Source organism: Malaclemys terrapin, chromosome 5 (genome assembly GCF_027887155.1).
Source record: "Malaclemys terrapin pileata isolate rMalTer1 chromosome 5, rMalTer1.hap1, whole genome shotgun sequence".
NCBI classification, from domain to species: domain Eukaryota; kingdom Metazoa; phylum Chordata; order Testudines; family Emydidae; genus Malaclemys; species Malaclemys terrapin.
The window spans coordinates 2,140,422-2,155,048 of NC_071509.1; the positions used below are offsets into that span (position 1 = coordinate 2,140,422).

General features: G+C 64.5%; 1 protein-coding gene across 2 annotated transcripts in view; it reads right to left on the minus strand.

Annotated features, from left to right (window-relative positions):
* EBF4 (EBF family member 4) overlaps positions 1-14,627 on the minus strand; it is a 100,378-nt gene that overhangs the window by 66,585 nt on the left and 19,166 nt on the right. For both annotated transcript variants that reach the window (XM_054029344.1, XM_054029343.1), the window contains 4 exons: positions 14,179-14,242; positions 13,428-13,483; positions 12,307-12,380; positions 10,959-11,027 (listed from right to left, as the gene is read on the minus strand). In XM_054029344.1, the coding sequence (XP_053885319.1) occupies positions 10,959-11,027; positions 12,307-12,380; positions 13,428-13,483; positions 14,179-14,242 (263 nt within the window). The remainder of the gene's footprint in view (positions 1-10,958; positions 11,028-12,306; positions 12,381-13,427; positions 13,484-14,178; positions 14,243-14,627) is intronic.

Here is a 14,627-nt window from a genome sequence, read left to right on the forward strand (position 1 = left end):
CACCATCGCTACCGGCCCCAGCACCATGCCCCTGGGGCAGCAGCGATGGAGTAGCCACCGGGCCACAGGCCGGCCTTGCTCTCCTCTGCCCTGCCGCCTGCCGGACAGCCCGGGTGCGGGCACCGCCCGTCACACACCCAGGGTCTATCACCTGCCGGCTCCGTGGGGTGAGACCCCTGCACAAGTCACCACTGCAGCTGCCATATCCCACCGCAGCCTCAGACCTAACCGCTTGTCTCCAGCCGCCTCCCCGGAGCACGCTCCCCGTCCACGCCATCTAATGGGCCCGTCCGTCAATGTCACTCCAGCCTCCTATTTCCCCAGACAGCCCGGCCCGGCCCCCCTCCACGCGAGGGCCCTGAACCGCTGGGCTCCTTTGTGCAGGGATGAAATGCCTGGCCAGGGAAGGCGGGGGATGTTTGCACAGGTTGGGAAAAGCCAATTTGACTCCTGGCACTCTCAGCACAATGCTCCGTGCAGGAACAACAGCTCCCAGCCGGCCCCTCGCTGGCGCCTTCGGCTTAAAGGTGCCCGGCACCTCGCCTGCCGTTAAAGGGACGGGCAGACACTACCCAGAGGGGCCGGATCTGCTCCTGCAGGCTGGTCGTCTGCCCTTCCCCTGGCGAAGTGCTCTGAACACACAGGGCCCTGTCTGCCACTGCCCGTTCCCTCCCCTCTCCGGGAGCCCCGCCCCGGCACTGACCCCTCCAGCCACGCCGGCCCGAAGAGGCCGCCTGGACAGGCTCCGTGGCCAGCGCAGGGGAGGCCTCCTGCTGCCTCGGGCAGCTCTTCTGGCTTTAGCTACGTGCTACAAACCTGCGCTGACGGGGGCTCAGACCCAATCCCTGTTACCCCCGGTGCTTCCACCCGGCTCCCCTGGATTCACACCAGGGCAACAGAGAGCGGCTGGAAGGAGAGGATCAGGTAGACGGACCGACAGAGCCAGCCAGAGTGCCCTCCCAGGAGGGCCCACAACCTCCCTGTCCAAACCACCCTCCCCAGCCCTCCGCGGCCCCGCACTGGGGCTCCAGGGGGGAAGGCGGTCGGGAAGGGGAGGATGAAAGGCCGTGCACACAATGGGTGTGCGGACTGGCTGTAATGGGTTTGATTCTTCTCCTTCTAATCTCGTCTGCTGCCCTGGCAGCCCCTTTTCTCTCCTCCCGGCTGCCGGCTGAGTGACAGGCTGTGTCCCTCCTGCTCCAGCCTCAACAGGACACATCAGATGCTATCGAGGCAGACAAAACCCAGAGAAATGTCACCGCGCTATCAGCGCTCCCCCATCGCCGCCGGGAAGGGCCTTTCTTCCCAGCCCATTCTCCAGCCCTCGGAGGGAGAAAGGGGGGAAGGAGACAGACAGGTGATTGTTATTGCACACACACACAGAGACACACAGACCCAGACACACACACACTAGCACACACGCACTAACCCGTATGCACACAATGACCCAGCCACACAACACATTCACACCCCATGGGAATTGGTCTGAAATCAACAGGATGAAAATCAAAGAAAGACAAGTGCGAAGTACTTCACGTGGGGAGGGAAAACCAAGCGCCCAGGCGGCCGTATCGCTGGAGAGGGGCCGGGGGCTCTAGTGCATCACACACGGAGCACGAGGCAGTTCCAAAGGCGGTGACTATATTCTGGGGGGCACTACCAGGAGTGCCGTACGGCAGCCCCAGGGGGTCAGTGTCCCCCTCTGCTTGGCACTGGGGGGGCCTCAGCTGGAGTCCAGTGGCAGGTCTGAGTGCCATGCTTTAGGAAAGATGTGGATAAAGTGGAGAGAGTCCAGAGGAGAGCAACGAAATGGCGAAGGGTTTCAAAAAGCCTCGGACTGCCTGAGCAACGGAACAGATCACTGGCTAATTGCCCTGTTCTGTCCATTCCCTCTGGGGCACCTGGCATCAGCCGTGGTCAGAGGACAGGATACGGGGCTAGATGGACCTTCGGTCTGACCCAGTCTGGCCGTTCTGAGGTTAAAAAACCTAGATGTTTAGCCTTGAGCAAAGCCAGCAGGGGCCGGCTCCCAGTCTGGGGTATATTAAGGGCTGTTCTAAAGGGGACGGGGATCATTTGTTCTCTGTGTCCACTGCAGGCAGGACAGGAAGCAATGGGCTTAATCTGCAGCCAGGGAGCTTTAGGTCAGATACTGGGAAAAACTCGTTAAGCTCTGGCCCAGGCGTGTGTCTACGGGCGGTTGAGGAATCCCGGCATGGGTGGTTTGTAAGAGCAGCTGGACAGACACCTGCCGGGGCTGGGCTGGGCACACACGGTCCTGCCCCAGGACCTGAGCATCTCTCAGGGTCCCACATGTCGAGGATTCCAGGTGCGCTCGCACACACCTGCTAACATCACACACCCAGACACACCCGTATACACCGACTCCTGCAGCCACACCGAGACACCTCGCCCCGACAACGCCCGCCCGCTGACAGTCCAAACCCCTCACCAAGGTGCTCCAGCACCATCCCTGGCTGCAGCCCTGTGACGGAGCAGGGAGCAGGGCAGATTTGACCTGGGAATGTTGCAGGGGGGTTGCAGTGGGGATGTGGGACTTCCCTTGAAGGAAGCTACCTGAGCTGTAACCTGAGCCAGGAACGGGGGTGGGGAGAATTAACACCTTCTGCCCGGGAGACTGAACAAAGGAGAGGAGCAGCGGGAGGAGTTTGGAGTTTAGTTTCGGTTGGGGCTGGGTGGTGCAACGCAGGGAACCCCAAGCTGGGGTCTAAGCTCCCTGAACCTCCCAGAGGGACCTAATTGAGGGGGTCTGGTCGTACCTACACGCTCTGCTTGAGACTGTGTTCCTGTCCTTAAATAAACCTTCTGCTTTACTGGCTGGTTGAGAGTCGCAGTGAATCTCGGGAAGAGGGGTGCAGGGCCCTGACTCCCCCACACTCCGCAACAAGCCCCCAGGGCGCAGTGAGCCCAGTGGGTGCCCCCCTGTGCTGACTGTGCCGGACCAGCGTGGGGAAAGCTACTGGGAACATGATGCCTGCATCATGGGGGGTGCACCCTCCCCTTCACCTGGCCACCACGGTCCCAGCTGCGCGGATCGGTCCTGGTGCCAAGGGACAGGGAGCGGTGATTTGCATGTGCAATTAGCTAACGAGCTCTCTTCCCTTCGTCGGCACATCTGGCTCCCCACATCACACCTCATTTCTCAAACTGACAGCTGGGCTCCTATCGCTCTCCCACAATGCACCCTGGCGCCCACAAAATTAATTGTCAGCCTTCCCTTTTCTGCTCAGCGCGTCCCCCCCTCCCGCGGCTCCCCCTTCACCTTGAGCTCTTCCCGGCGGGGAGCCAGAGGTAGTGTGGCCCTGGCCACTGGGGGGCCATCGGGGGTCCCCTGGCACGTTCCTTCCAGAGCTGGAGTGTTAACCCTGCTGTCCAGCCCATCGCAGCCTGCTGCCCTCAGACTTCCCGACTGTCTGCGCTGGACTCACGATTCCTCCCCACTGCCTCTCCGACACTGCTGAGTGGCACTGCCGGGCGGCAGCTGCCACCACCCCAGAGGTGGCTGCATTGCGGAGGCCAGTGACGGTGCCTGTGTATAACTCCTGCTCAGGTCAGTTCACTGGGTCCTGCAGGGTGACAGGTGCGGTGCTCATAGAACGGGATTGTTTTAGGGAACTACGGGCCAGCAGGACCACCTCTCCCCCAACTGGCCCTGTCCCAGGAGCGTCCCTGGTCACGGACACTGGAAAACTTTTTATAGTGGGGCTGCTGAAAGCCAGTGAAACTGGCTCCAAACTTTTTACTTTGTGCCCCTCTTATCCCTGTCTGCACCCCTGCCCCCCAGATGGGGGTAAGGGGACCGGGGTCGGGGCCACGGCTGGGACCCCAGACGCGGGGCCGGGAGCAGAGCCCCCCGCACCTCTAGTTCCTGTGCCCACATCCCGGGTCCCAGCACACATTCCCTGGCTATCGCAGAGCTGCGGAACTGGAGAGTCAGGGTGCTGCGAAGACACTCTGGGGTCGGGGGTGGGCCCCTCTACCCTTCCCAAAGCGCGTCCCTAGCTTGCAGGGATGGAACTGTCCCCCCTCCTCAGCGGGAGGCAAAGCACACGGCTGTTACCTGCAGGGATCTCCGCCTCCTCGCCCCCCGCGCGGCACCTGGGGAAGCGGGGATGCAATGGTGACCCCGTCTGGGGCAGCTGTGGGGATCAAACCCAGGAGCTCCGGGAGCAGATGCACAAGGGACCGGGTGTGTTAGCCAGCAGGAGGGTCAGAGACCTCTTATAGACTGGGAACGGTCCCTCAGAGGTCAGTTCCCCATATGGACCATCACCTGTAACGACTGGGTGAGCGGCTTGCAGGGATCTACAAGTCCACCTGAGCGCCAGGCCAGCCCTGCTGGGCAAACCTCTCTGCACGCTCTACCACTAGAGGGGGCAGAGAGCCCCACCCTGCTAGCCTGGGCCCGCTGGGGGCAGAGCACTGGCCCATCTAGTCTCCTGCCTCCACCAGAGGCTAGTGACCAACGAGTCAGCGGAAGAAACGCCACCGGTGACAATTACAGAACCACTTGCTCACAGAACATAAGAATGGCCCAACTGGGTCAGACCAATGGCCCATCTAGCCCAGTGTCCTGTCTCCCGACAGTGGGCAATGCCAGGTGCCCCAGAGGGAGTGGACAGAACAGGGAATCATCAAGTGATCCAGCCCCTGTCGCCCATTCCCAGCTTCGGCAAACAGAGGCGAGGGACACGCAGAACCCGGGGCTGCTGACGGAGCTCTTGGCCTCAGCGCTCGCTCCGGGCAGAGCCGTGCCAGCTCAGGCTCACCGGGGAGAAGAGCACTTCCCTGCAGCTAGTTTAGAGTTACGGATTTTTGGCTCCACTGACGGTGTTCGTATTCCGAGCGCTCCCGGCTCACCCCTCATTCTGCGCACCAGGATCGTCAGTGTCTTTACAGAACAGTAGCACCCGGCGGCGCCGCACACGCAGGGAGACCGTCCCTGCCCTGAGCAGTGCCCCATCGGCATCGACAGGACACAGAAACAATAGGAGGGGTGTCAGCCGGCAGAGTCAGGAACCGAGCCCAGCTCTTCCAGGCACCAGCCTGCGGCCCTGCCCACTGGGCCGTGCTGCCTATCACGTCCCCGCCAAGTCTTCTCCTCCCTGAACCGCACAGGAAAACCTGCTACTGCCTGAAAAGAAACCGCGTCACGCCAGGCTCTGCAGATACAGGCTCGGAGAAACCGCCGCATGGGAAAAACGCAAAGCAAAAGCCAGGTCAGACCACGGCGAAAAGGGAAATCGAGGAAGGAGAAGAGGACGGGGGAAACGCTGCACGTGATTATCAGCAGCTCCCTCAGCAGGCGGTTCTATTGTACTGTCTGCCAGCCAGCAAGCGAGCGTGTGCTTACGGACTGCACTGTAACGCAGACACCTAAGGGCGCAGAGGCAGGGGTAAGGAAACACGGGTAACTTTCTAGCACCCTTCCCCATGCTCAGTAGCAACGTACTCCACAAGCAGGCAAACGGAGGTGCTCAGAGTAAGGTGTTCTTTTAGTCCAGGAAGAACCCGGCCCATCGCTTTGGCTTGTTTATCCTTAAAATTCCCTTCACAAAGTTTTTGTCTGGGTGGAATTGCCTAGGTTGTTTAAAAGGAACACTTCAGACCGCGTCACTACTGGCTAGACACTCTCGGAACAGCGACGCAGCTTAGGACGTCCTCAGGAACAATCGCTTTCCCACGGCTCGCTTCAGAGCCAGGCAGATTTTGTCTTCCAGGATACACAGTCACTGACCCAGGGTTCCTGTCCCAATCACTACACACCCACACCACAGCAGCTGAACTAGCCAAGCATGTATGCACAACACAATCTCCTTTAGCACGAGCATCACCAGCTGTGTAACAGATCACTGCATGGATCCTAATTCCGTAAATCCAAACCTCTTTTCACCCAGACATTCACGGACGCTCCTCCCCAGGGAGCCAATTTTTAACTTTTGCCCTTTGGCTTTAAAGGCGGGGAGTGGGGGGAGGTGGCAGGAGTTTTCTGACAAGGGGGAAAGTGTGCGTGTGTTTTGGGTTTGTTTGCTGTGGGGGTTTTTGGTTATTTTATTCTTACTCAAAAACAGCTAAACTGTTTGTACCCAAATTTTCCAGAAATATTCACCCCTGGGCAGAATCCAAACATGGGAAATTTCAGCCTGGAAGTTCAACTCTTCAGAAAGTTACATGGACTGAAACCAGGCGAGTCTGAGGGACTCTCAGTAATTCCCAGGGCGGTCGGGCCAGGGCTGCCCAGGCCCTGTTGTCTCCTCCGGGGGTTCCGGATTTGAGTCTCTTTGATCACATTCAGTCATTTGACAGGGGTCAGCTGGGGTTATACAAAAGAAACTAAATATTCCAAGGACCCCCCTTCAGTGCAGCTGGGGGGTTCAGGCCCAGAGACCATCTAGGTCTCAGAAGTCGGAGTCAGAGTGGTGGGTGTCTCAGGGAATCGGAGCCGGCTACAAACCCTTCCAGCGGGGGGGAGGTGTTAACGCGCAAAGAGTCCGGGGGCCTCAGCCACGTTCCTAGTGGTCAAATCTCTGCTTTGCAAAACCTGCCACTACAACTGACCCCTTGGCAGAAAACCACGGCCTGGCCTGTGCATCTCAGCACGCCTGTGTGTTCATAGCGTGTTCCATGAGTGTGTCCTGGTGCATGGCGCGCCTGCACCTCCGTGGGGGTGCTTTTGGCACATTGCATGGGCATGGCATGGTTGTGTGTGGGCACGTCGTCTTCATGGCATGGACACACGTGTGTCTGCGCAGCTGAGTGGTGAGCATGCATGTGCATGGCTGAGCGGCACAGGGACAGCTTGGGCACATGGCATGTTCACATGTTCACATGTGCATGTATGATCTGCACAGGCTGTGTGTGCAAATGGCCTATGCCAGGCATGTCTGTATCTGTGTGGGCCTGGTGTGTTTGTGTGCCAGCTGTATCTGTGTCCATACAGGGCGTGTGCATGGCATGTTTGTGTGACGTTTGTATGGGCAGGGCCTGGCTATGTCTGGATGGGGTAGGGACACAGGGGTGTCTGGATTGGTGTGTCTGTGTCCACGTGTGTCGTAGCCCCGCACGGCGTGTGCCCGGCGCGTGTCGCACGTTCGGTGCGGCTGTCGCGTCCCGGGGCAGCGGGAGCGGCGCTGACACACATTCCCCGTTTGGCGAAGGGAAGCAGCTCCATGTTGTTTGTATTATTTATTTGTTTTATTTGCAGTGAAAGTGCTGCGCTGACAGCAAATGTCACTTCCACCATCTGCCGCGTCTGGCTGCCTGGCTGTCGCGCAGCAGCGAGCAGGAGGGAGGCAGTCAGGAGGGGATCTGCTTTCGAGTACGCAGCTTGTGTCCCTGCGGAAGGGGCTCCAAGCAGGCGACGAGACTGAGGCCTCATCAGCCAAACCTCCCCGGGGAAACCCCCCATGGGAGAGAGACACAACACAGGCAGGGAACTGAGTCAGCGCAGGGTCGGATGGACCTCCCCAACCAGGAGCCAATCTAGTGCATGAACTGAGCAAACTCACCTGGCCCAAACACCCTCTGCCACCTCTGATTCCTGGGGTCCCCAGCACAATCCCTAGCCCACGGGCCCCTCGCCCAGCCAGCCAGCCCCCGGCGGGCGCTGACTTGGGCAGGAGCCATCGCCTTGTGTGGGGGCAGCGAGAGGCCAGGGCGATTTACAAAGCACGGCCTAATTTGCTACCAGCAGCGGCTGGGATGGGACCGGGAATTCGGCCCATTAGCCACCATGGAGGCAGCTGATGCTAGTAGTTTGTGGCGGGGACAGAGGCTCCCTTGTTTGCCTGATTTATGGACCAGCTTCGGGCCCCGAGCCGGGGCGTGCCCAGACCCAGCCCCGCTGGGACCCATACAAAGAACCCGGGCCGGAGCCTCCAAACCGGGGCTGGCGCTGGCGCCGCAGAGCTCGGCCCACCAACAAAAGAGGTGTTCGCTCCCCAGATCCCCGAGGTTTCCCGACCCACTTACAGGATCCCCAGGGGAGCCTGAGGCTTGGGGGGGCTTTGCGGTGAGACGGTTTGAATGGGGGAATTTACAGCCCTGCTTATTCCGGGGAGGCAGGGAGCAGAGGGGGACAGATGGCAAGTGCTCCCCCACTGCCCCTCAATCCTTCCTGCTGACCCAGCCCTGCCCTGCACCCCCCAGCTCGGCCAATGCCCCTCAGCCCTGACCCACAGCCCCTGCCCTGCACCCCCCAGCTCTGCCGGTGCCCCTCAGCCCCGACCCGCAGCCCCCTGCCCTGCACCCCCCAGTTCTGCCTGTGCCCCTCAGCCCCGACCCGCAGCCCCCTGGCCTGCACCCCCCAGCTCAGCCGTGCCCCTCAGCCCCAGTGCACCGTCCCAACAAGCGGGAGTGGAGGGATTTTCTGGGACATGCCATCAGAGAGGGCACTTCTGACTCCGCGGCCGAGCGAGACCTTGGATTCTGCTGAAAGCACCAACCCCCAGGGCAGAGGCCCACCGAACTCATCTTGCACTGGGGCCAAACACAGCCACCGGCTGAGAACAGCTTCTGGTCACTGGCGCCCTGGTCAATGTTCAAACCCAGCGTAAGGTTCGCCAGGTCCGGTTTGTGTGCCCCGAGCCATCGGGGGTCTGAATGCAGGAAGGGGCTCTGTGACCCGGGCCTCTTCCCCCGTGTCCCCACCTCTTCCCGCCCCACTCCCAGTCGGGGCGCGCAGGTATCTGGGTGCTGCCGGGAGGCACCAGCCCCAGGACATCACTGCAGTGTGGCTCTGTGCCCTGCGGCCGCCCACACAGGAAACCGGAGCTGGCTGGGGACGGCTCTTCTCCAAGGGACAGGGCCGGCTCCAGGCACCAGCTTACCAAGGAGGTGCTTGGGACGGCCACTCCAGAGAGGGGCAGCACGTCCAGCTGTTTGGTGGCAATTCGGCGGACGGTCCCTCACTCCCGCTCAGATCGAAGGACTTCCCACCGAATTGTCGCCGCAGATCGCGATCGCGGCTTTTTTTGGTTTGTTTTGTTTGGCTGCTTGGCGCGGCCAAAACCCTGGAGCCGGCCCTGCCAGGGGAACACGCTGGGGACGAGACGCGGTGCACGGGGGAGTGGGGACACCGGGACAGGGGAGCACAGACCTGGCTCGTGCTCCCAGGCCAGCTCTCCCCTGCCCTCTGCACTGGCTGTCAGGGAATGTCCTCCCCACGTCACACACGCTGGAGCCCCGACCCCAGCACATAGCAATAACAGAGACACAAAGCCAGGCCCCAAGGACTCAGCCCCAGAGCTGGCACGATGCCCATGCTGGAGGCACTGAACAGCAACAGCATGGACAGAACTCGGCTTCTCCTGCCACTGCAGCTAATGGAGAATCGCTGCTATTGGCAGTATAGGGCCTATGACACAGATTCCATCCAACAGAGCGCAATCACACACAGAGTCTGCCTAGTCCAGTACGGTGTCCTATCTGATAGCACCAGCATCGGGCACCCAAAGAAAACCCACAATGGCCAATTAGGGAATAACCCGCCCCAGGGGGGTTTCATCCCAGGCCCGGCAGTGGGAGGGTGGCTCATGCCCAGCAGTGGGAGTTACATCCCCTTCCCTTGCCCCGCCCCCACAATGTAACTGGTGTTCTCCTTATCGATGCCAATGCCCGATCCACTGGAATCCTGCAGAGCTCTCCTGTGGCAGTGAGTTCCACAGGCCAGCCCTGTGCTGGGTGAGAACGGACGTGCTGTCTGTCCAGCCTGTCCTGCCCAAGGGCCATTCGCCAGCTTTAACGTCTTTCACTGCACAGCCCCAGGCGTGTAGGACTGCATCAGCACCCCCAGCGCACAGCTGGGGGGACCGCGGCATGGAGCAGGGCGCTAGCCAGGCTGGAACCCCGATTTCCCCATCCTGCGGTCACCCTTTCTGCACCCGGCCAGCCACGATGCCAGCAGGCAGGGGCAAACGAGGGGCTGAACGGAGCCAGGCAGCGCGGTGCCCAGCCCAGGGAGGAGACAGACACACAGCCCGGGGACCAGGGAGATGCAGCTGAGGGCACCCCAGGGCAGCGGGGGAGGGAGAGGACGGGGCTCTGGGCACCACCCCCACCTCAGCCAAGCCAGGTGCCCATCAGTCTCTCAGGGCCCAGCCCTGTGCCCAGCTCCCCTGGCAGTGCTGGGGGTGCTCAGCTGGTGGGGTCGGGCCCGGGCACTGAGCCCCACCTGACGGGGATCCAGCCCACAGGGCCAGGACAGTCTGGGGGGGTCCCACAGTCTGGCACGGGGACAGGGCGTGGGACAGGACCCAGGACAGTCTGGGGGGGGTCCCATGGCCTGGCACAGGGGACGGGGCGCAGGGACAGAACCCCAGGACAGTCTGGGGGGGTCCCACGGCCTGGCGCAGGGGACGGGGCACAGGGACAGAACCCCAGGACAGTCTGGGGGGGTCCCACAGCCTGGCACAGGGGACGGGGCGTGGGGACAGGACCCCAGGATGGTCGGGGGGGGGGGTCCCACAGCCTGGCACAGGGGACGGGGCGTGGGGACAGGACCCCAGGACAGTCTGGGGGTGGGGGTCCCACGGCCTGGCGCAGGGGACGGGGCGCGGGGACAGGACCCCAGGACAGTCTGGGGGGGGTCCCACGGCCTGGCACAGGGGACGGGGTGCGGGACAGGACCCCAGGACAGTCTGGGGGGGGGCCCACGGCCTGGCACAGGGGACGGGGTGCGGGGACAGGACCCCAGGACAGTCTGGCGGGGTCCCACGGCCTGGCGCAGGGGACAGGGCGCGGGGACAGAACCCCAGGACGGTCTGGGGGGGGGCCCACGGCCTGGCACAGGGGACGGGGTGCGGGGACAGGACCCCAGGACAGTCTGGCGGGGTCCCACGGCCTGGCGCAGGGGACAGGGCGCGGGGACAGAACCCCAGGACGGTCGGGGGGGGAGTCCCACAGCCTGGCGCAGGGGACAGCGCGCGGGGCCCGCTCACCTGTCGATGATGACGGGGTCGGAGGGCGTCTCGTTGCGGTTCCCGCAGCTCTTCTTGTCACAGCAGCGGCTGGGCCGAGCGAGGGGGAGAGAAGTTGGGGTAAGTGGGGGAGGAGAACCCAGCACCCCTGGCCTGGTGCCCCTCCCACCCCCAGGGACGGCTGATGGGGGCAGGGGGACAGGATGGCCCAGGCTAGGAGCCCCCCACGACCCCTGTGGGAAGCCCCAGAGAGCTGGGGGGCGCCCTGGGGGCCGGGAGTGCTGTTCCCTGGGTGGGAGCGGCTGTCATGGCCCCCGCACAGCTCTGGGGGTGCTCTGGGGCTGGGGGTTAATCACACAGGGGACGAGGCCCTGCTGTGAGCCTGGGGGCGAAGCACCAATCGAGAGGCTCGTCTGCTGGGGGCGCTCAGCCCCCCCGGCTTCCCCTGCGCCCCTCTAGCTCCACTCCCCGAGCCCTGGGTACATGGGGGGGGGGGGGGGCGTTGGTGCTCGCTCGCTGCCAGCCAGGTGGGTTCGAAGTGCTGGCCCTGCCGGGGAGGCTCTGCCCCCCCACCCCCGGCCTGGCCCCAGTCGCAGCTGGGCCATGGTCAGGCTGGCTGAGGCCGGGCCCCGGGCAGGCAGGGGAGCCCCTGGGCGGCTCCGTTACACAAACAAAGCCGAGGCTGGGTACGCAACCCCCACCCTCCCCCGGGACCCCACTAGTCCCTGAGCCCCGAGATCATTAGTGAGGCGCCTGGAGATCAATTAGCCGGGAAAGCCGGCGCTGACACAGCCGCTAATTCCCACAAACACCGAGCACGAGGCTCATAAACAAGGCAGCTCTAATGGGGCACCAGGGACCCCGGCGGAGACGCAGCTGGGGGGAGACGCTCCCGGCCCCGCTGGCTCGCTGCCCACCCCCCCTCCGCCCACCTGTGTGCAGCCGGCTGGGAGGCACGGGTCTCCGGCGCTCCAGGGCGGCGCTCCGGGCGGGCCAGCTCAGGCTCCGTCCGTGTGTCGGGCACGGATGCCCCCCAGTTGCCCCCTTCCTCCCACCAATGCGCCAAACAACCCGGCCACGGCTCTGCCTCCGCCGCCCGTGGAAGGTGCCCTGCGTTCCTGCCCAGCCCGGCTGCGGGGGCCCGGGGGCACGGAGAGAGGAGGGCGGCTGACGCTGGGCGAGGCGTGAGAGCCCAGGCAGAATCGGCGGCCGTGCTGGCAGTGCCCCCCACCGGCCGCGTGCGCAGTGCATGCCGTGCCCGCAGGCCGACTCCTGCAGCCGCCAGGTGGGTGGACGGGAGCCGGGCGGGGACGTGGCCCCTGCGCGTTCTCGCTGCCCCGCCGGCCCCGAGGCAGAGCCCGGCACCTACCTGCACATGATCTCGTGGGTCAGCAGCACGCGGCACATCTCGGGGTTTTTGTCCTGCCCCTCGTAGATGATGGCCTGGTGGGAGAGAGCGCTGGGTGAGGGGATCTGCCAGCGCGCGGCCCGGGGGGTCTCTGATCACAATGGGCACCGGCCAGGCAGGCGGCTTGGACCCTCGCAGGCCGGGAACCTGGGACCGAGCGTCTCAGAGTCCCCGAGGGAACAGAGCAAACTGGGAGCTGCCCGGCCAGGGGGCTGCATGGGCCGGCCAGCCCATCCTCCGCTGGAGCCCGTTGCTCCAGGACCTCGCCCCCAGGGCCTCCCCTCACTCTGCAGCCCTACAGGCCCTGGGCACTCGCCGGGGGTGATCTCTGCTGCCCGCCAGCTCCGCGTCCTTCCTGTGCTGAGCCCAGCCCGGCTCCCTGCCCGACGCTCGGCCCAACTGTGGGGCCCTCTCACCCCCAGGCGACTTCGCTCCCCCTCGCTCTGCTCCCCCACCCCCTCTCGCTGCCCTTCCCACCCCTCGGGGCAGCGCAGAGCCGGCCTATCCGTGGGGAGCCGGGGTGGCACCGCTGGAGGGACGCAGGGCTGCGTGCAGCCAACCCAGCCCCAGGCTGAGGGGAGGCGCGAGCTGGGGGCGGGCGAGGGAACCCCTGGACCTGCCCTTGCTCACTTTGCCATGACCCCCAGTGGCTGTGCTGGGCCCGCAGCGCGCTCGGCGCTGTACAGGGCACGGACAGCCCCTGCCCAGGGAGGGCGACCGACAGGCAGGGCCAGCCGCAGGCAGCCCGGCGGAGAGCCCAGGCTCAGGGCTGTCTGCTCCAGGGGCGCGGCACGGAGGGTGCCAGGGAAGGGGGCACCTTTGGGCGGGTCTGGACAGGGGCAGGGCTGGGTGCACCGGAGCCATGGGGCCGCTCGCGCCCAGGGGGCCGTGGGGAAGGACACGGGTGCTTCTGGGGAAGCCCTGGGGACAGAAGAAGGCCTGAGATGCAGGCCAGGCCAGGCTGGGGCTGGGGGCACCTCAGAGGCACAGGAGTTCCTGGGAGTGGTGGAGGAGTGACCCGGTCTGAACCCCCAGCCCCGGACCAGGCCTCCCCCTGCACTGTCCCCAGCTGGCAGCGTTACCTGCTTGGACATGGAGTCGATGAGCCGTACGTAGAGATCCTGCTCCGTCCGCAGCCCTGCGGTGGGAGACGGGGGAGAGATAGGAGACAGTCTCACCTGGCTGTGAAGCTCCATCGATCCCCTCACTCCCGACCCACAGCCCCCTGTTAGCCCAGCGCTGGGCTCCCCCAGCTCTGCCGGTGCCCCTCACTCCCGACCCACAGCCCCCCGTTAGCCCAGCGCGGGCTCCCCCAGCTCTGCCGGTGCCCCTCACTCCTGACCCGCAGCCCCCACATACTCCAGGACCCTCCCCTGAGAACGTGCAGCTCGGCACATCGATGGGGAGGCAGGAGACCCACCCGGCCCCTGCTGGACGCAGGATGGACGTGAGAGGGTGACAGGGCTGCAGGCGCTGGGCTGGGGCAGGGAGTCAGTCCTGGGGGCCATACATGGGGCTGAGGCCCCGGCCCCCAGCCCCAAAACCTCCTGATCCCACAGCCCCCTGCTCTGTAGCCCTCAGCCCCCCTGCCACCGGCCCCCTGCCCCTGGCCCTGCAGCCCCCCTGCTCTCCAGCCCCGCAGCCACCGGCCCTGCAGCCCCCGCCCGTATAGCCCCTGCCCCAGCAGACCCCTGACCCCTAGCCCCTGCCCCCTGCTCCCCTGCAACGCAGCCCTGTCTCCCCGGCCCCCTCTGCCCCCTAGCCCCCTGCCCCCTCTGCCCCCTAGCCCCCTGCCCCATAGCTCCCGGCCCCGCAGCCCCGGCCCCCACTTACCGTTGCTGTACAGCAGCTGCAGGCGGTAGTGAATGCCGTTGTTGGTTTTCTCACCGTTCTGCTCCTGGGGAGGGAGACAGCAGGTCGGCCGGTGGCCGGTGGCTGGGAGCAGAGCCCCCCGGGGGACCTGGGACACGGCTCTCTGCCCCCTCTGCCGAGCTGGGGCGGTCTCCTCCACCATGCAGACGGGCGGGGTGGGATGGACTGAGGATCTGCCGGCTGCACGGGGTCCCCCACCTGGGACGTGAGTTTGGGGGGGTCTCGGCCCCCTTGGGGGATCGGTCTGAGCAGGGCCGGGCTGAGGGGCCCTGGCCAGACGGGGGACAGAACAGCTCCAGCCCAGGCACCGCTCCCCACCCATGGCTCTGCCGATGCCCCTCAATCCCGACCCGCAGCCCCCCCTGGTGCCACTTGGAGGGGGCAGGGAGGGGGAGGGGCTGGCCACAGGG